This window comes from Zophobas morio, unplaced genomic scaffold, assembly GCF_036711695.1.
Source record: "Zophobas morio isolate AGI-343-1 ecotype UQ-CSIRO unplaced genomic scaffold, CSIRO_AGI_Zmor_V1 ptg000028l, whole genome shotgun sequence".
Lineage (NCBI taxonomy): Eukaryota > Metazoa > Arthropoda > Insecta > Coleoptera > Tenebrionidae > Zophobas > Zophobas morio.
Window position 1 is genome coordinate 5,320,001 of NW_026972133.1, and position 20,197 is coordinate 5,340,197.

General features: G+C 36.5%; 2 protein-coding genes across 2 annotated transcripts in view; both read right to left on the minus strand.

The window, feature by feature from the left end:
- The window catches only part of LOC135136862 (uncharacterized), a 56,190-nt gene that overhangs the window by 29,688 nt on the left and 6,305 nt on the right, over nucleotides 1-20,197 (minus strand). The window lies entirely within an intron of this gene.
- Nucleotides 18,192-19,973, minus strand: LOC135137082 (uncharacterized). The gene is made up of 4 exons (XM_064066627.1): nucleotides 19,896-19,973; nucleotides 18,772-19,669; nucleotides 18,416-18,724; nucleotides 18,192-18,368 (listed from the first exon to the last, which is right to left on the minus strand). The coding sequence occupies exons 2-3, from the start codon at nucleotides 19,560-19,562 to the stop codon at nucleotides 18,544-18,546; spliced, it is 972 nt and encodes a 323-aa protein (XP_063922697.1). The 5' UTR covers nucleotides 19,563-19,669; nucleotides 19,896-19,973; the 3' UTR covers nucleotides 18,192-18,368; nucleotides 18,416-18,543.

Sequence of the window (20,197 nt, forward strand, 5' to 3'; positions counted from 1 at the left end):
AGGCAGCAGCCATTTTGAGGCGTCCATTTTGTTTCTTTTAACCGAGCACATGTTTTAACTGTTGAATCTATTGAACAAATTAACAAACATTGTGGGTCATGGGGGGACGTGCCTTTTATTCCTTTGATTTAGCCCATCGTTTATACAACGCCACAGGATTCATCGCATATTTGCATCGCATATTCTCGACGCCTATTATTTGGAATGACGAATTCGTCCAACGCCATTTTGCACCTGCAGATTGTCTGCCATGTTTTTGTTTATGTGTTTTGTTTGGGGATATGTATGTGTAATAATGGCCCACAATGTAGCTGAATAATTTCACGTTTTGAATTTTAACCAATAACTTGACTGGACACGAGTTATTGCTAATCTCATGTAAATCTGTTAACTCTGCAATGTTTCACCTCATGCAATTTTTCTTTATCTCACAATTCTAACTTCAGTAATTTTCCTTGTTGTATAATTTGAATTGAATGTACATTTCCATGTTCTGCAGTCTTGACCTAACATGATATTTTATTTGCACAAGTTTATTTCACACCAGATCTTTGTTTTATAATTCTTTGCTAGTTTTGATCTTGTAAATGTTTTGTTGATGAATGTTTCTATCATGTAAATATCTGATGTCCAAATTTAATCTCAATTAAGAATTATTTGTTGTTGAATTTTCGAATGTTGTGTATTGCTCTTTGTTGAAACTTTAACACTTGTTCGGTTGTCATTTAATATTAGAGTCATAGAGATTGAACATTTAAATGAAATTGAAGGTAAATAACACATAACTCGTAGTGTACGTGGGGCGCGCGACTCCTTCTCAAACTGACGGGATTAATCGCGTCACCTGCACAAGTCCGCGGGTTTTGTATGGCTTCAGGGAGCGATCGCGGGTTTTTAACGCTGTCGATTTGGCCCAATAGTCGAGACCCAGGGTGCGATTTTGTTTCTCGATCGAAGCGATAAAATAAATGTCATTACGTAGGTTTTAAATGCAAAAGTTTGCATTTATTCTTTGCATATAAGCTTATTAAATGCTCAAAAGTTTACAATTACCTTAATTTTAAGAACTTATAACTCAGAATTACGATTTTGAACTTCTATTTTGACATAAATTTCGAGGTTATGTCTCCAAAATTTATCACTTTACTCAGAGCTATCGATAAAAGATCGCTGCGTGAAGACTTGATTTCGTGACAGAATCGAGAAATGTGACAGAAATGTAGCATCTCAACCAATCAGCAAACGAGATTTTATCGCTAACGGGTTTTTTCGATCGAGAAACAAAATCGCACCCCCAACTACGGATCTGCGATCGTAACGGCCTCGTTTCGCAGGGCACGTTCGTAATGGAGATGTGCGTGTGAGCAGGCTTTGGTGTAGATAGAATCACCGTCGTGAGGGAGAACAGTGACGATCAGGAGTCCCAACCTCTACTTGCGTTACAACGCCCCCTCTGGGTATTTTGCTGTGCTCATAAATGAAATTGCTATATTTTGTTATATATTTTGTTCGATCGCCACACTCTCATAATGATTCGGGTTCTGCTATCCAATTTACATATGTGTAGGTCTTGTGTTTGTTCGATTTGCATATCTGTATGTCTGTCAATTCGCAAGTGTTTTTCGTTCATATATCTTAAGGTGTTTGACATGTAATATGTCGGTGAATAAAACCCCAGGGGGTTTTGGGGAGCGAAGACCGATGACACTTTGGCCCTGCGGACTCGCCAGAAGGGCAAATTGAGCCTCCGTCGTTCTTCGTTTCTTTTTCCCCCTTAGGAAGGCTTTTGACCTACCTAATTTTGTCTATTATTTCTTGCGCTCTCGACCGTGTATGCACTTGTATGAAAGAACGTCTTCCCGCAATTTTTTAAAAACAAAAAAAAAACACACAACGTAGGTTCTCATTTGTTAGACGATCACAGCCAAGGCCAAACTTTGAATTTTTGAATTTTTCTCGGGCCTTTCAAACCTTTTCAAGGTCAATTTAGAGGCGGGAAGTTTGGGTTATCACAACCTGTACCTGCATTTTCGAAAATGGACCCTTAAGGAGATAAAATACGGGATGAGAGCAGTGGCGGCTCGTCAGGGGAGGCAGGGGGGCAGTGCCTCCCCTGGGGAAATTAAAAATTAGTTTTTGTTTTAATATATTTCAACTTTAAATATATTTGAAACAAACAACGCATAATATTTTATAAAACATTAACATTTATTGAAACAAATGAGCTCCGCGCCTTGCAAACAAGTTTTGAAATACGCGCTTTCGATACGTTATACACGCAGCCTACTGTGTGCCACTGTGTGGGCAACTTCGGTTGGAGTAATGCCTCAGATGGCGGGATGTTTTCAGCACGGTTAGTCAATATTGCAAATTTGTAACGATATACTTTTGAGAAAGACAGTAGTCAGTAACGCTTTATAAAAGCGTACGTGGAGGCACCAACGCCTACCAGCTTTAAGCCAATCAATTCCATTTTTTACTTCCCGAGCGTAGGCAAAGGAAGTATTGTAATCGAGTCCGTCGGCCGACTCTCTACTTTTACGTTTTCTCGATCTTTCATGACCCCTAGAGACGAAGAAATAGGGCTCCCATTTCCGTCTGTCTGTCCGTCTGTCTGCCGTCCCGGATTTTTATTAGACAGATAATCTCCGAAAGTACTGGACCAATTGTTGTGAAATTTTATATTAGGAATATCATGTAGATGGTAAAACGCTAATCAAAATTTGTCTAATCATCCCCACCACTAATGCGATGACGTCACTTCAAAATTGTACATAGTAAATGGGTCTTAAATTGTATAAAATAACATAGTCCTACACATGTAGTTTACGACTCCGAATTCAGTTTTTACCCGAAACGTCCAGATTTTTGGAAAAAAAATCAAAATTATAAAACAACATTTTGCAATTTAATTTTAATCTGCTAACCCGAATGTTTTGAAATGTTGCAGATGTTTAAAGGCTATAAAGAGCATCATAAATCTTTAGTCAAAATATATTTGGTTATCCCCTCCAAAAACTTGATGACGTCAGCTCAAAAGTTTGCCGAATACATCCTATCTAAAATGTACAAAATATGATGCCTCTGTACTGGTGATATATCACCCCATTCATATTTTTTGGATTTGCATATACAGGGTGACCCAAAAAAATTAATGAATGCGCAAAATTTATTTTACTGATTTACTCAGGAACTACAAAACCGAATGCTTTGAAATCTTGAAGATGTTTTAAAATTATCATAAGCTTGGTAAATTTTTGATCAAAATGTATTTGGTCGTCCCTCCTAAAAAATTTATGACGTCACCACAAAATTTTGCTGAATAAATCCTATCTAAAATGTACAAAGTATCGTGAGTCTCTTCTTGTGATTTATTATTACATTCAAATTTTTTCGATTTGCATATACAGCGTGACTGAAAAAAATTAATGAATGCGTCAATTTATTTTATTGATTTAATTAGGAATTACAGAACCGAATGCTTTGAAATCTTGGAGATGTTTTAAAGTTATCATAAGCATGGTAAATTTTTTTATCAAAATGTATTTGCTCTTCCCCCCTAAAAAATTGATGACGTCACTCCAAAATTTTGCTGAATAAATCCTATCTAAAATGTACAAAATTTGATGAGTCTGTACTTGTGATTTATCATTCCAATCATATCTGATTACAGTAAAACCACATTTACTGAGCAATTCTATAGCATCCAAAGTCAGCTTATGAAGATCTTGACTGTTTAATTGGCGATGGAAGTGGTAGCTTACAGGGATGATATACTTTGTGGATAAGCCGTGAACCACAAAACAAAGTAGCTGATTGGCAATTTCTGGGGTGCTTCCTACAAACTCCTCTTTGTAATCTAATCCAAAGACTTTGTCCTGAAATTTTGAGAAACTAACTCTTTCCTTTACTGCCATGTCATCAACAATTAAAGAACACAATCTTTCACATGGCTGTAAATTTTCGCTTTCACTTAAAAGTCTATTTTCAATTAAATGTTCATTACCAGTAGAAACATATTTATTTAATGTCGTCTTGCACGGCAATTTTAGAAACGAACGACGTGGATATTCGTATGCTTTTGGGGAGCAGAATCTCCACATAAGACATTGCCGCAAAGTCATCTCAGACCATTTGGGTTTACGTTTTTTATAATTTTGTATTTGATCTAGAATAAAAATGGCATAACTATCCATATTTGCCGCATCTTATTATTATTATTATTATTATTATTATTATTAATTAGAGCTTGGATTATATGCAAAATGCATATTAAGTGCATATTAGCATATTTTTGAGGTTTAGAATAAATGCATATGCAAAATAAAAAAATGCATATTTGGCAAGTTTTGCCATGTATCACTGGTAATTTCTGGATCTACCTAAAATAATCCTCTTTTCTAAAGATTAGGTATCCCAAATTTGTCGGCGACTGTTTACTTCAAGAAAAAGGCACTACCTGGAATCTCTAATCTCTTTAAATATGCGGCATCGTTCAATTTTGCCAGATTTACATAAGTAGTAAATTTTAAAATTGTATATTTATGGTTAAAATTGAGAACCATAAATCAACCTATAACTAAGCTGACCATTTCTTGGGAATGTTTTGGGTTCGACTCCCCCTTCCCCCTTTTCGTTTACTAATATTAAGGAAGCAACTTCGTAACTCGTAACGTATTATTTTATCTGCTTTGATAAAGTGAGTGTTGTTTTGTGTATAACGAGTGGAATTTTTGCGATGCCTAAACAAGCAGCCAATAGGTCGGAACTTTTAAAAAAGTGGATTGCAAATAGAACTGAATTAAAAATAGTGGATTCTACTCATATTTACTGTACTATTTGTGAAAAAAGGGTAAGCCAAAAATTTTGTGCATGAAACATTTTCTTTAACTTTTATTTTTAGTAAAATTGAATCATTACTTTTTTTATAATTCAATAAGCGTTAATATCGCTTTAATACCAAGACACATATAAATTAGAAAATTATTAAAGATAGTTTTTTTATTCTATTTGTTTCTTGCAGATTACTTGTGAAAAAAAGTTTCAAATTGATCAACATCTGAATACGACCAGTCACAAGAACAAGAAACAAAGTCCTCAACAATTTGTTCAGCAATTAATGACAGATAGAAATGAAAACAGCTCCAATGATAATTTTTCACGGGACTTATGCAAACTTTTTATTGGCTTAAACATTCCTATGTTTAAATTAGATCAACCACTTTTCCAAACTTTTTTAAAGAGTTATTGCCCAGATGTAACTATCCCAAGTTCGTCAACACTGAGAAAAAAATATGTTGGAATAAATTACGAATCGACACTGAAACACATTCGCGAAGACATTGGTGACTCCCCCATTTGGTTTTCAGTTGATGAAACAACTGATGTGAAAGGACGATATATCGCAAATTTCATCATAGGTAGCTTAAAACAAGACGCACCGGGTAGAGGATATTTACTAAATGTCAAAGAACTTGAAAAAACGAACAATGTAACAATCGCTAGATTTATTAATGATTGCTTAATGAATTTTTATTTGCCAAAGCAACTTGTTACAGATAACGTTTTATTAATGGTTAGTGACGCTGCTTCTTACATGATTAAAGCAGCAACAAATTTAAATTTTTTTTTCCCAAATTTAATTCATTGTACCTGTTTGGCGCACGGTCCGAATTCAATTTCCTCTTGTTAACACTCTAGTTACAAATGTTAAAAAGGTATTTGTAAAAGCACCACTTCGTGTGCAAGTTTACAAAGAAAAAATGCCCGGCATACTATTACCACCGGAACCCATTTTAACGAGATGGGGAACATGGTTGGAATCGGCAGAATTTATATGCAAATATTTTGACGAAATCAAAGATGTTGTGTGTCAGTTCGACAGTACTAATTCTACTGCTATTAAAAAATGTATTGACACATTTAATAATCCTCTTGTTAAAAATCAGTTAGCATATATTCAGGGTAATTTTGTTTGCATTGCACATGCAATAAAAAAATTAGAAACCACAGATTTTCTTTTGAGTGAAAGCATAGACGTGGTCAATAATTTATATAACAAAATATCTCTTTCATGTGAAGAATTTGACAAGATACGATGCAAGTTTGATACAATATTAGAAAAAAATGAAGGTTTTCAAACACTTAAAAAAATTAATAATGTGTTGAAGGGTAGTTTTGAAGAGGAAATTGATTTAGCACCAGAAATTATATCAAGGTTTAAATACGCACCTATTACTTCCTGTGATGTTGAAAGAAGTTTTTCTCAATACAAACTGATTTTAACTGATCGCAGGCAAAGTTTAACGATTGACAACTTGGAAAAATATTTAATTACATTTTGTTTTAATTTAAATAAAAATAATTGATGATATTATATTTTAAACATTCTTAGTAACTTATTCAAATAAACAATTATATTGTGTATGTATTTTATTTTTTTATAAAACTTCGCAATACATCGTAAAAAATATTTATGCATTATGCATAAGAGCATATTTAAGTGCATATTTTGACATTTTTTACTGCATATTTGCATGCATATTTTGAGAGTTTTTTAGTGCATATTTTCCAAGCTCTAATTATTATTAAAGAAGCGACCGGGCAGAGGCGTGGCCTGTTGTGCCCGCGCTAGCATCAAGTGATGGGGTGACAGTATTACTCTTTAGTTAGTACAATAAGTATCATATTTGGATTTAAATATTAAGGTAGACTCCGCTAATACAACTTCTTGGGGTAGTGCATTCCAATCATGAAAAACTCTGTTTGACAAAAATGTTTGTCTCACCGTGGTATGAAAGTTTTCCTTAAGTAATTTAAGGGGATGTCCTCTAGTACGTTTCGAAAGATTAAGAGTAAATAATTGTTTAATTGGAGAATGAACATTACTTAGAGCTTGATAAGTGATTATTAAATCCCCACGTTTGCGTCTGTCAGAAAGAGGGCAAAGTTTCATTGCATTAAGCCTACCACAATACGAAGGTCGGTTTCTATCAAAAGGAATTCTGGTTGCCGTACGCTGTACCAGCTCCAAGCGTGCGATATCTCGTTTTAAAACAGGAACCCAGGCAGTGTTGGTAAATTCCAGTAACGGTCTCACGAATGTTTTAAAAAGTTTTCCAAATATGGATGGACTAGCTTTAGCAAAGACTTTACTTAACAGATAAAGCATCGAGTTAGCTCTCTTGGTGACGCAAAATATGCTCACTCCAAGAAAAATCAGAAGTAACGAGAACGCCCAAGTCGATGTGAGATTCCGTTACGGATATCTGCGTGTTCCCAATGTAGTAGGGGTGTCTTGGGTTTTTATTACCTATATGTAAGACTCTGCACTTATCAAAATTTAATGGAAGTAACCAGTTACGAGACCAATCATATACAGCTTGTAAATCTTTAATTAACGAAGGGAAATTATCGCAGCTATTATATAATTTAATGTCGTCAGCATACATGGCGAAGGAGGATGATATAATTCCTTTAATGTCAGCTGTATAAGCAATGAAAAGTAATGGACCCAGCACAGAACCTTGCGGTACGCCACTTACGACATCAACATATCTGCTGAATGCATCCCCAACTTTAACGCGAAAAGTTCGGTCGCTTAAAAACGAGCCAATCCACCTCAACAGACTACCACGTAAGCCAAGCAGATTTAACTTATGTAGGAGACGTAGTTTTGGCACTTTATCAAACGCCTTAGAGAAATCCAGGTATATGATGTCTAATGCTCGTTCAGAATCAAAGCTTTTGGTCCACTCCGATAAACAGCAGAGGAGGTTTGTTTGAACCGACCTCCCTGGCAGAAAGCCGTGCTGTTCATCTGGGACGAGATCTTGTTCCAGTAGAAACTTCATTACCTGATCATAAATGATTGATTCCATAACTTTCACCACAAGCGAAGTTAAACTTACTGGTCTATAGTTCGAAGCATCAAATTTGTCTCCTTTCTTAAAGATCGGGCGTACAATTGCCGTCTTCCATTCGGAGGGAAGAGAACCTGACTTAAACGATTGCTCCATTAAAATCATAAGCGGGATGGAAAGAGACTCCGCGCAATTCTTTAATACATTGACCGTAACGAAGTCTGGGCCCGGGGATTTCGAGATTTTGAATTTTTTAAGTTTATCCAGTATTAGGTCTCTGGAAAATTCTACTTCGGAAATATAGTTAGAGTTAAAAGCCCCCAACAGACTAGAACGTCCAAGAGGCGGCTCTTTCGTAAAGATCTCAGAGAATGTCTCCGCGAATACCTCTGCCACATCTTCGTTATTATTAACTACTATTTCTGAGGCATCCCTAACATGAATGCTCCTCACTGGCCCCGATACCTTCATTCGGATGTACTTGTACAGGCGCTTAGAATCTTTATCCGCTGCAATGGAATACTCATATTTCAGCCTAGCTTCTCTAATGACAGACAAAAGATGGTTCGAAAAGTCTCTGTGCGTTTTATAGGCGGCTTCAGACTTCGTTCTTTTAAAGGCGCGCCATAATGCTCGCTTTTTACGGACTAAACCTAGAATTCTGTTGTTGATCCAAGATCTTCTTTAATTTTTGTTTATAGTGGGGTATTCTGTAAGTTTATTTTTCTCCTTTTCAATAGCCAAATCACTTTTTAATGAATTAAATTTTGTTTGCAAGCGCCGAAGTTTTGTTGATAATATTTTTACTGTATATTGCAAATTTTGTAGATTTTCGTAATTAGGTTGATGCCAAAAAGTCTGTGTGGTTTTAGTAACGGAATTTTTTGTTAAGGGGACACATAGTTCTGGAGTTATCTCTATAAGTTTCAGGACAGATTCAGCTAGATTATCTTGCTGTAAATTAATAGTATATTAAAGAACGAGTTTCATAAGGCAAATATTGAGGCACGAATCCAAGTTTATAGAACGAGCGGCGAAGCCGCGAGTTATATAAAGAATGAGTGCCTCAATGGCCTTATGAACGAGTTATTTATACTATTTTTTCTACCGCACACGTTTTTTCCCAAAATTTAATTGAAATTTGCATTTTTTTTAATCTGGGGACTTTTGTCGTGGTTGGTGATGGGTTGGTCTGACACTAACCACGAAATATTTGAGGTTCGAATTTTCACAACGACAACTGTAATTCGAATCAATTCGAGTTTTTGTAATTTAAAATTGGTTAAAATGTCTTGCGAAGAAATTACGCGTCCGGAAACATGGGAAATTTTAAGTTTACATTTGCCACTGACATTCACCTGAAATTTCTCGTCATGGCTACCAATCTTACCGATCTAAATTACACCAGATCTATTAAAGAACGCCTTTCCGCTATTAACGAACGGCTGTGACGTCATTTGCGTGCGTTAATAGCTCTATTAGAAAACCAAAAAACGTGGGCGGTAGAAAAAGTTTATTATACGTAAAGCAATTTGCGTTATAAACATTACGTCAAATAATGTTGGTATTGACCCTTTTTTTAATCGTTTGCAGGTGTTTGAATTGAAACAGTCCTCTGTAAAATGTGGACCACATATTACAGAATAATCATGTAATGAATCAATATCTACAAAAATGGATTTATTATTTGTGACACTCATGTTTCATTTATATGTACCAGCATTGTTATGTACCGCATTTTTCCATTGCAAATTTAATTCGGCATTTGCTGGAAAAGTGTGAAAACTCACATTTTCAAGTTTCCAAAAATCGCATCCATTAATACAACATTTTTTATTTCGAGACATTTTGAAAAATTTTTTTTGAGTGAAGTTCAATTTTATCGCTAAAGCCTTCTATGAAATTACTGTACCTCATGAATAAATCTAATAGATGTCACTGCATTAGGCGGAGGGTCTGAAGTTAGCTACAGAATCAAAAAAAGTCGTCACGCGAACGGCCTGAGAAGACGAAGTCTTCGACTTATATCTAGGAGGCCTTGGTCCGCAGTTACACAGCTTAAAAAAAAGTTACCAAATCTAGTTACATGTACCGAACGTGAATTCCTTATATGAATACAATGATTAAAAGTCTGTTCATACTTTGCACATTTGCGAGAGAATTTATTCGGCATAATTTTGAGATGCCGTAATATCAATTTTTTGGGGTTGTAAGGATCCACTTCGAATTTTTAAATTTCAAGCGAATTCCGCGCGCACAAGAAACGGTTGGTAAGAAGAAGAAGAGGTTGGCAACCAACCACACCAAGAAAGGGACATGCGCGAAAAGCGGGGGTGGCCTCCTCATCCATTGTAAAATCACTCACTTCCTTTTGACCGCTTCGAGGAACAGGTTGTATTTTTAACTGTGAGTTATTCTGTGCCTTTGCTGTTAGTTTTTTATTTTTCAGTGTCGACGCTGTTCCACTGAAAAATCTAGCAGCCTCCTTGAGCCACCAGGTTTTCCAGTCTTCTCATCGTTCTTGCGACGAGGGTTTTGTGTTCCTTTTGACGATAAGCCGTGTCGAAATCTTCGCATCTTTGGAGAGGTATGTTTTTGACCACATGTTTTTGACTGGGTACTGTTTCGCGGCGTGTTTTCAAGTCCCGACGGTGCTTCTGATGAATGGGGGCGCACACGCTCTGGGAAACACGTGGAAGATTCGGGCGACCTCGTGACTCATCGACGCGCGCGCTTTTTTCCACTAATCTCGTTTTTTTTATCTTTCATTTAAAATCCGTCGCAGTAGGGCTTTACAGGAACTGATTTTTAGTTCGGGCCATGCTTTATTTAGTTATATTTGTGAAATCTGTATTTTGGATGGCGGCAAACGAGTTGTTATTTTCACCGTTCAGCCATTTTGAAGCGTCCATTTTGTTTCTTTTAACCGAGCACATGTTTTAACTGTTGAATCTATTGAACAAATTAACAACATTGTGGGTCATGGGGGGACGTGCATTTTATTGCTTTGATTTAGCCCATCGTTTACACAACGCCACAGAATTCATCGCATATTTTTGACGCCTATTTTTTGGAATGACGCATTCGTCCAACGCCATTTTGTACCTGCAGATTGTCTGCCATGTTTTTTGTTTATGTGTTTGTTTGGGGAAATGTATAATAATGGCCCACAATGTAGCTGAATAATTTCACGTTTTGAATTTTAACCAATAACTTGACTGGACACGAATTATTATTAATCACATGTAAATCTGTTAACTTTGCAATGTTCACCTCACGCTATTTTCTTTATCTCACAATTTTAGCCTTAGTAATTTTCCTTGTTGTATAATTTTAATTGAACGTAAATTTCCATGCTCTGCAGTTTTGACCTAACATGATGTTTTATTTGTGCACGTTTATTTCACACCAGATCTTTGTTTTATAAATCTTTGCTAAGTTTTGATCATGTAAATATTTTTGTTGAGGAATGTTTCTGTCATATAAATTATCTGATGTCCAATTTAATCTCAACTAAGAATTACATATTTGTTGTTGAATTTTCGTAAGAGTGTATGGCGAATTTAAATGTTGTATTGCTCTTTGTTGAAACATTAACACTTGTTCGGTTGTCATTTAATATTAGAGTCATAGAGTTTGAACATTTAAATAGAATTGAAGGTAAATAACACAATAACACGTAGTGTCGGCGATGGGCGCGGTTCCTAGTTGAGGTAGCGGAATGTATCGCGCTATCTGTACAAGGTGTGCAGGCTTTGAATAAGATTTCAGTGGGAACGGTCTGGACAACGAGGTAGTTGTCGACCGGACTTCACCTTTAGTTTCTCGGCCGAAACGGCCTGCTAGGACAGCATGTTCGTCATGGAGGGGTGCTGTGCGGCAGACTTGGTGTAGATAGAATCACCGTCGCGGGGGAAACCAGCCCAGACCGGGAGCCCCAAACTTCTCTCGCGCTATGACGCCCTCTCTGGGTATTTTGCTGTGCTCGTAAATGAAATTGATATATTTTGTTCTATATTTGTTCGATCGCCACACTCTCATAATGATTCGGGTCCTGCCATCTATTTTACACATGTGTAGGTTTTTGTGTTTGTTCGATTTGCATATCTGTATGTCTGTCAATTCGCGAGTGTTTTCGTTTATATATTTTAAGGTGTTTGAAATGTAATATGCCGGTGAATAAAACGCCAGGGGGTTTTGGGGAATGAAGACAGATGACGCCTTGACCCTGCGGAGTCGCCAGAAGGGCAAGTTGAGTCCCTGTCGTTCTTCGTTTCTTTTTCCTCCTTAGGAAGGCTTTCAACCTACCTAATTTTGTCTATTATTTTTTGCGCTCTCGACAGTGTATGCACTTGTATGAAAGAACGTCTTCCCGCCATTTTTCAAAAACAGAAAAAAAACACACAACGTAGGTTTCTCATTTGTTAGACGATCACAGCCAAGACCAAACTTTGAATTATTGAATTTTTCGCGGGCCTTTCAAACTGTTTCAAGGTCAATTTAAAAGGCGGGAACTTTGGGTTATCACAGGGTTCATAAACAGATATATTTTTATTAAAAAGTTACCATGTTTACAATAAATCTTCAAATACTTCAAAACGTCAAGATTTCAAACTATTCAGTTTTGCAATTCTTGATTTAATCAATAAAATAAATTGACTCAGTTGTTAATTTTTTTCACACACCCCGTATAAATAAATCTAAAAAATATTTATGCAGTGATAAATCACAATGATACTCATCATACTTCGCACAATGCACATGTTTTTCGGAAAAATTTTGGGTGGCATGATCTAGTTTTTAGGGGGGATGACCAAATATATTCTGATAAAAAATTTACCGTGCCTATTATAACTGTAAAACATCTCCAAGATTTCAAAGCATTTGGTTTTGTAGTTCCTGATTAAATAAATACAATATATTTACGCATTCATTAATTTTGTTGAGTCATCCAATATGAATGGAATGATAAATTACGAGTACAGACTCATAATATTTTCTAGATTTTAGGTGGGATTTATTCGGCAAACTTTTGAGGTGACGTCATCAATTTTTTGGAGGGGGCAACTAAATATATTTTGAATCAAAACTTATCATGCTTATCATAACTGTAAACCATCTGCACGAATTCAAAGCATTCGATTTTGCAGATTCCAAATTAAATGTCAAAATGTTGTTTCCTAATTTTGCTTTTTTTTTCCAAAAATCTGGACGTTTCGGGTAAAATCCCAATTTGGTGTCATAAAATACATGTGTAAGTCTATTGCCACGACTGAGGTGTTCTAAGGGGTTGGTAGAGCGGGGTAAAAAAGCCCAGTTCGTGGGTTTACGTTATTTTCTATTAATGATTCCAATACAATAAAACTACTTACTGTTTTGCTGGGAGAAACATGTCACAGGTTCTTTTTCTTTTTCTTGCCACAACCCAACTGCCGTCCACCCGCTCTCGTCAACCCCACGAAACCCTTGCAGTGTCAGCAACTATCCCTACTGTCGGTATGTGTCGACACTCCATGGCCTCGATGGAATCATATCGCGAGCAGGGTGTTTGGCAATCCCATCGTAACTAGGTTACATATTTATGTGACTGTGACACTATGTTATTTGATACAATTTAAAACCAATTTACTATGTACAATTTTGAAGTGACGCTATCGCATTAGTGGTGGGGATGATTAGACAAATTTTGGTTACCGTTTTACCATCTACAGGATATAATTAATATAAATACAAAATTTGACTTTCGAAGATTATCTGTCTAATGAAAATCCGGGACGGCAGACAGACTGACAGACAGACGGAAAGGGGACAATACTTCCTTTGCTCACGCTTGGGCAGTAAAAATTCGAAAAAATAAAGGGGGGGAAGACAAATTTGCATACTTTTCTCTTATTTGAAGCGGTATATCAAAAACAAGCACGGAATCTGTTGGTTCTTTTGGTAATTTGGTTAAATAAAATACGTTTAAGCTCAATTATTATTTATTACTAATGCATTTTAAACTTCAGATCTAATCACGTAAAGTTTAAAAATCGATTTCCTGATCACTTAGACTGAATTCTTTCGACTTCTAGACTTTCCTTTTTTGGAACAACGTCCTTTTCTAGATTTCGAATCATCCGATTCCTTACGATCATCAACGAAACTAGATTTCCTCTGTTTCCTATGACGGCTTTTGGAAGACGTAGTAGAACGATCACCCTCTGAATCGTAGTTTTTACTAGAAGATTTAGACCCTCTTTGATTCCTAGATTGTCTAACGGTGTTTCTGCTAGAATGACTCTCATCTGACCCGTAATTGTCACTTTCGCTTCTACGGCGATGAGTCCTAGATGAGTCTTTGAGTGATCTATGTTTCGACTTTTTTTCAATTCTTGTATCGTATTCCTCTTCTGCATCTCCCGAACCACGAGAAGACTTATGTTTTGTACGACTGGACTTCTTATAGTCTCTTCGTTTCTTAGACATTTCAGCGCTACCTCTGCTGTCAACCGATCTATCTGAAGCACAACTTTCAAAGTCGGACTTTTTTTCGTTCCTAGAACGGCTACTTTTGTCCACGTAATTTCTTCTGGACGATTTTGCAGCATCAAGGGGATCGGAACAATAACCGCTTTTTTGGTGACGATGCATAGGCGTCTCTTCCACATTATGGTGTGTTCTATGACTTGATTGTTTCTCAAGTCTATGCCTAGATCTGTGAGAATCGTTGTGTTTATAAGTAGGGCCCGGATTTTAGGTCACAAAAAATGACGAAAAAGGCGCCTAAAATAGGCTTTAAAAAACTTCAAATTAGGTTATAAAAATGTTGAAATAGGTTCAAGTAGGTTGATACAAATTTGAGATCTTCAAAATTTCAGAGCAACTAAAACAATGTTTTTTTTAGCCTTTATATTGTTTAACAGTTATTCACAATATTAATTAACATAATGCATACATTTAATTATTTATAGTTTTGAATATACTCGTAATAGTATAATAAATAATTTATTCAAGCGGGCATTCGCATGACAAACTATACCGGGTGTCCCACGTAACACTTTCGGGCACAATAACTCAGGTATTTTTGAACGGATTGTTATGAAATTTGAAATGTAGGTATTTTGATAGGTGAAGATTAATATGAACCGGTGAGAATAATCATTATCTTTAAAAAGTAAATTTTCCATGCCTTAATTTAATTTTGAATTAATTAATTTTTCCATCACTTGATTAAACATGAAAAATCAATACTGTATGCGTCTGGTTAGACAAAAAACGATAAATTACTGCGCAAATAATTCCAAAAAGTATTAAAAGAAAGGTAGCTATGAAACAAAAAAGTTGCATTCCTCGTATTTTGGACACCTTTGCGAGAATTTGATACCCGTTTGCCAAGCGTTATTTTATGAATTTTAAGAAAATACTAATTTTCAGTTCCTCGGCTACAACCTTTTCGAAGGTGCAAAATTGCTTTAGGTTCAGGAATTAATTCTAATTTAAATGGAAATAAGTTTGCTAGGTGTATTTAACATCTTGTTTTTTCACTCGTTTTGGGTCACTTCCCGTATCTTCAAATAAGTTTATTATTCTCTGTACTTTGAATTTAATAAATTCGTGATCGGGATACAGTTCGATAAGAGTCCTGATTGTTTCATTTAGGTCTGTACCGCATTCTCCGTAGGTTAAAATGATTTCTGTTTTAATAATTAAAGAAAAGCGAACCATTTTCAATAACTTGTCAAATTTTGACAAAAATGTCAGGGGTGTACAAAATTGAACTCGGCAATTGTTTTGCACCGACAGCACTATTAAATTTAAAAAATCAAATTAATTAATTTTTGCGTTTTTATTAACGTAATTCTTTTAAACAAAGACAGTGATTTAATTAATTTTTCGCGCACAGGCGTTATTTTAGTTGCTTAAAGTTATAACACAATTTTGAATAATTGTTAACAACAGCAAGCTGTGTTTTTGTACGATAAAATAGTTTTTTTGTTATCAGCCTAATTTTTACCTATTATATTACACCTGTTTTAAATTTCATAAAAATCCCTTCAAAAATACCTGAGTTATTGCGCCCGAAAGTGTTACGTGGGACACCCGATATATCGCTCTAGATTTTTACATGTCACTGATGTGCGATTATCTGCAAAAATATTTTTTAAACATGAAAAACATATTTCTACATCAATTGATGTAATGGACGCAAACTTTGACGCAGTGGGTTCTTTACATTCTCTCTGTGAATGTCTCCTTGTTGATGCTGTTCCAAATGAAACATCTTTTCACACTTAAACTTGAATACTCAACATTAAAATTAAAATATAGTATGTTATTTAAACAACAACAAATTGATGAAAATCGTAATTACATGCTTACCACTTGGCCGCATGCTGTACAGAATAATCTGCTGGCATCGTTGGCAATTTAATATACATCATCCATGGATTTGAGCCAGTGGTCAATCTTAACCGTGTTAGAGGTTTTTTCTTTAGGCATCAGGATGTTTAAGAATATTTCACAAGTGAACACCAAACTTACACCACGACACAATTTTAACTGAACGTCAGAAATATGGCAAGTGGGATTAGCAGAAGTGCATTTACAAAAGAACTAATAAAAATGTGTTATAAACTTGTTTGTAAGATAAAGTATTACAATTGAAAGTAAAAGCGCAAGATGTCTTTCAAAAAACTGCCACACTTTATTGGTGTTTTTTCCTGGAAAGGTCTGCTTTCGGCTCACTCAATGTGTGGATTTTTGTGAAATTACCGCAAAACAGCAAGCTTAGGACGTTTTAGGTCACAAAAATCAGTTTTAGGTCACATACTCTCATTTTAGGCAATTAGGCAATTATAAAGTAGGCTCAAATAGCGTTATTTTTTGCGAAACACATTTATATCTAAGTTTTATGTAAATGCCTTAAACAGGAACAAAAAGGCAAAAAACCTAAAGTCCGGGCCCTATTTATAAGGTTTACTTTCGTCCTTAGATCGACTGACGCTTCTTCTGCTGCTAAACGATGTAATGGAATGACCACCATCTGAATAATTGCTTTCGCTACCGCGACGGTAACATCTAGGTGAATAGTCCATTCTATAGTGTCTTCTGTGTGATTGACGAGGAGAAATATTTTCGGGATTTTAACGCACTTGGAGGTGTTGACGATATTAGACATTATAACTGCGTGTGTCATGTTGTGCCATCGGGATTGTTCTTCGTAATGTTGCAGGCTCACAATTGGAATTTCTAGAGTCTTGGGTTGTAGGTCTGGTGCGACTGTATTCTATGTTACATCCTCGTGAATGGTCAAAACGACTCTGCGAAGGTGATCGTCGTGAGTGTTGCATAGAATTAGGCTCTTGATGATTCTTGAAGACTTTCGGATTTCTTGATGAATCTTCGAAAACTTCTCTTCTGATATTCGGTTGTCCTAGGGCCGGTTTATAGAACAGCGAGTTAAATATTTAATCCTCGATTAGTTTAATAGAGAATTAAAATGTGGAATATGAGCCCGTGATTGGTTAAAATATGCGCGTTGCCTCGCAACGGACCTCAGTTAAAAGTTAATCGCGAATTAACTTTAACTTCGCTTTCTATAAATCGGGTCTTAATATGTTATAATCTCGGTTCAAAGACTCAACAGAACTAGAACGTCGAAAATTCGTGGTGGATGTCGTTGACTGTCGTCTTCTAAATCGTGAGATTTGAAAGTATATATTACCGAATAGGAAGGTACGTAATGACTGTCATTTTGTTCTTCTTCGGCGACTTTCTTGTCCAAGACGATTTTTTGCGCGACGATGCAACTGAAATTCTTCTGCGTTTCCTTCTGGCGACAAGTGCTTGATTTTTCTTGTTCTTGTATGGTCTTCCCCATGTGTTTCAAAGTGTAGAGAGAGCTCCGAGATACTGTCCTTGATTCCTTGGAGCGTCAAATCGTTGCTTGCTTCGCCCGCTTGGACATTTTTCGCACCATATTGAAAGATTTTTTGGAGGTGATGGTACCAGATGAGGAGTTTCTCGAGCTTGATGATGACATCCTGATCAGGAAACTTTCCCAAATACCTCTCACTGAAAAGATGTGTTAGTTTTTTTCAAAGAGAATGCGAATGTTTACTTTTTGAGGAGCTGCTCGATGTAGTCGCTGTAGGCGTCATTGAAGGGCGCCAGCGCGTGTTCTTGCAAGAAGCACGAACACTTGGCAACGATTTTCGAAATGGTTTCGCTTTCTGCTTCCAGTTCTGTCATCCGTGTGTTGATATCTTTTATTAGTTTTTCCATTTCAACGAGAGCATCTTGCGTGGTTTGGATTTGGTTTTTCACGTTTTGGTCTTCTTTCTGGATTTCGACACTCTCGGTTTCTTTGTAGATGTGCATGTGGACTTTCCAGTGACAGCCGCACTGCTGGCACGTTTCTTTTCCCGTCATGGCGTCACACTTGATTAGTCCTTTAGGAATCCCATTTAGAAAACAAAGGTTATAGCATCTTTGTTTGTGGTGCCACTGGGTGATTTGCTTGACCTTAAACAACAAGAAAGTAGAAATTTTTACCAAAGTGGACGTGTTACCTTCACGATGTCTGCACATTTAGTGTCCGCACAAACAGTCACAGGTTGACTCAGATTTGTCACTTTTAGATCAACGCAGGGTATGTGCAGCTGCTTTTTCAGTTGTTCAAGAGTCTGGCCATCTTGACTCAGACTTTTTTGTGCCTGTCAAGTATTCTGATATTGTCTTGTAAAAGTGCTGACACTTCAGCAATAGGAGTCGTGAGTTGTTCTACGAGAAACCTGACTTCGTTGATACTGATTGTGTTTTCGACTTCGTGTGAGTTCAACGCCGCGTTCTCGATATCTCCAATAATGTACGCCAACAGACTACAAAACCAGAATTTGATAGAAGAAATTGACAGTTGCGTACTTACCGCTGAATCTCATTCGACGAAACCTCCCAACTGTGCATAAACCCGTCCAACTCATGTTTGTTGTATTTTTTCCCCTCCTGAATCGCCAACAAGGCCTTAAAAGCCTCGTTGTCCACAGCAAAAATGTTGCTGTCGCTCAAAGGAATACACACGTGTGGGGGTCTCGACCGTATATCTTTAACCAGTGGCATTAAACAATTCGTCTTAGTCTCTCCAGCTGTATAATTCGCCGCCTTACTATAAATAGTAATAAAAATAATATTCCGACTGGCGCTCTTATCCAATCGTGTCAAAATCTGCTTCAGACAATACTCCACGAACTTAGTAAATCTCGTCTGATTCGACTTCAAAACAAAGCAAATCGCGTGGAGTTTCTTCAGCGTGGTCAAGTACGCGAGAATGTTGTCCAGATTGACGTTGTCCCGATCGGTTCCTCTGGGATCTCCAACCCCCGGCGTGTCAATCAAGCGCAAGTTGAAAGTTTGGCTGCCGAGCTTGATCGGGAATAGGTAAAGCTTGACGTGCTGAGTGGCGGATTTGCCGTCTTCGAGGAGCTCGTTGTCGTCAGGGCTCTCGAAAACTTTGCTGACTTCGGCCACGTTCAAAAACAACGGGATTAAAATGTCGATGTTCCCTTTTTGGGCTTCTTTGAAGTCGGGGTAGTTCAAGTAGTTCGAAATGGAGTTGATCAGGGTGGATTTTCCGACCCCGGTTTCGCCCAAGAGGAGGAGGTTGATGTCGTCGGATGTGGTCTGAGAGTCTTTGAATAAATTTGCCAGGGAGCTGTACATTTTGGAGTTTTGGAGTGATCGAGGCTCTTCAGAAGATCAAGGTATTTCAATTTATTTTTGGGGGTGGTTCTACTATAATTAAATCGTTTGTATAATTTGGTGAAAAACTAAAAAAAAAGAAAATATTGGCACTACTGTTAGCGAATGATAAGATGAATCTAGACTGATAAGCGATAGTTAGAGTAGTTACTTACAAAATGAAAAAAATTTGCACTAAAGTAAAACTAGATTCAAAAATAAATAACTGTATTTATGCTCTTGTAATGACAAAATTTTTGAATTCAGTATCAGTCTTGCAAAGAATTTCAAAAAAATTGAAAAATGTTTGCTTACCTGTGCTTTTAATGATAACACCAGTAAAACTGCGTTAATCAAAATGGTGAAAAATCGTTCTATGTGTTCTACATGCTTGCGATATGGTTATCAGTTTTTAATTCTTTGTCAATTGATTGCACTGTCAAAAAAAATACAAAAATGGTTGTTGCATAATGGATTGAATATTAACAACGCAGCCTTCAAAAACCAAAATTGCGATTTCAGGCTGAAATTTGGCAATTGTGTATTTTAAATGAAATAAAATATATGTTGCTGCAAAAAATTTGGGGGCTATTTGAGAGAGATAGATAATTATTGAG

Bases quoted from the DNA above. Each gene is read 5' to 3' on its own strand.
- LOC135137082 (XM_064066627.1), bottom strand. From the start codon at position 19,562: ATGTACAGCTCCCTGGCAAATTTATTCAAAGACTCTCAGACCACATCC. The intron at 18,725-18,771 runs GTAAGTACGCAA...CTGGTTTTGTAG, and splicing joins TCGTCGAATGAGATTCAGCG to TCTGTTGGCGTACATTATTG.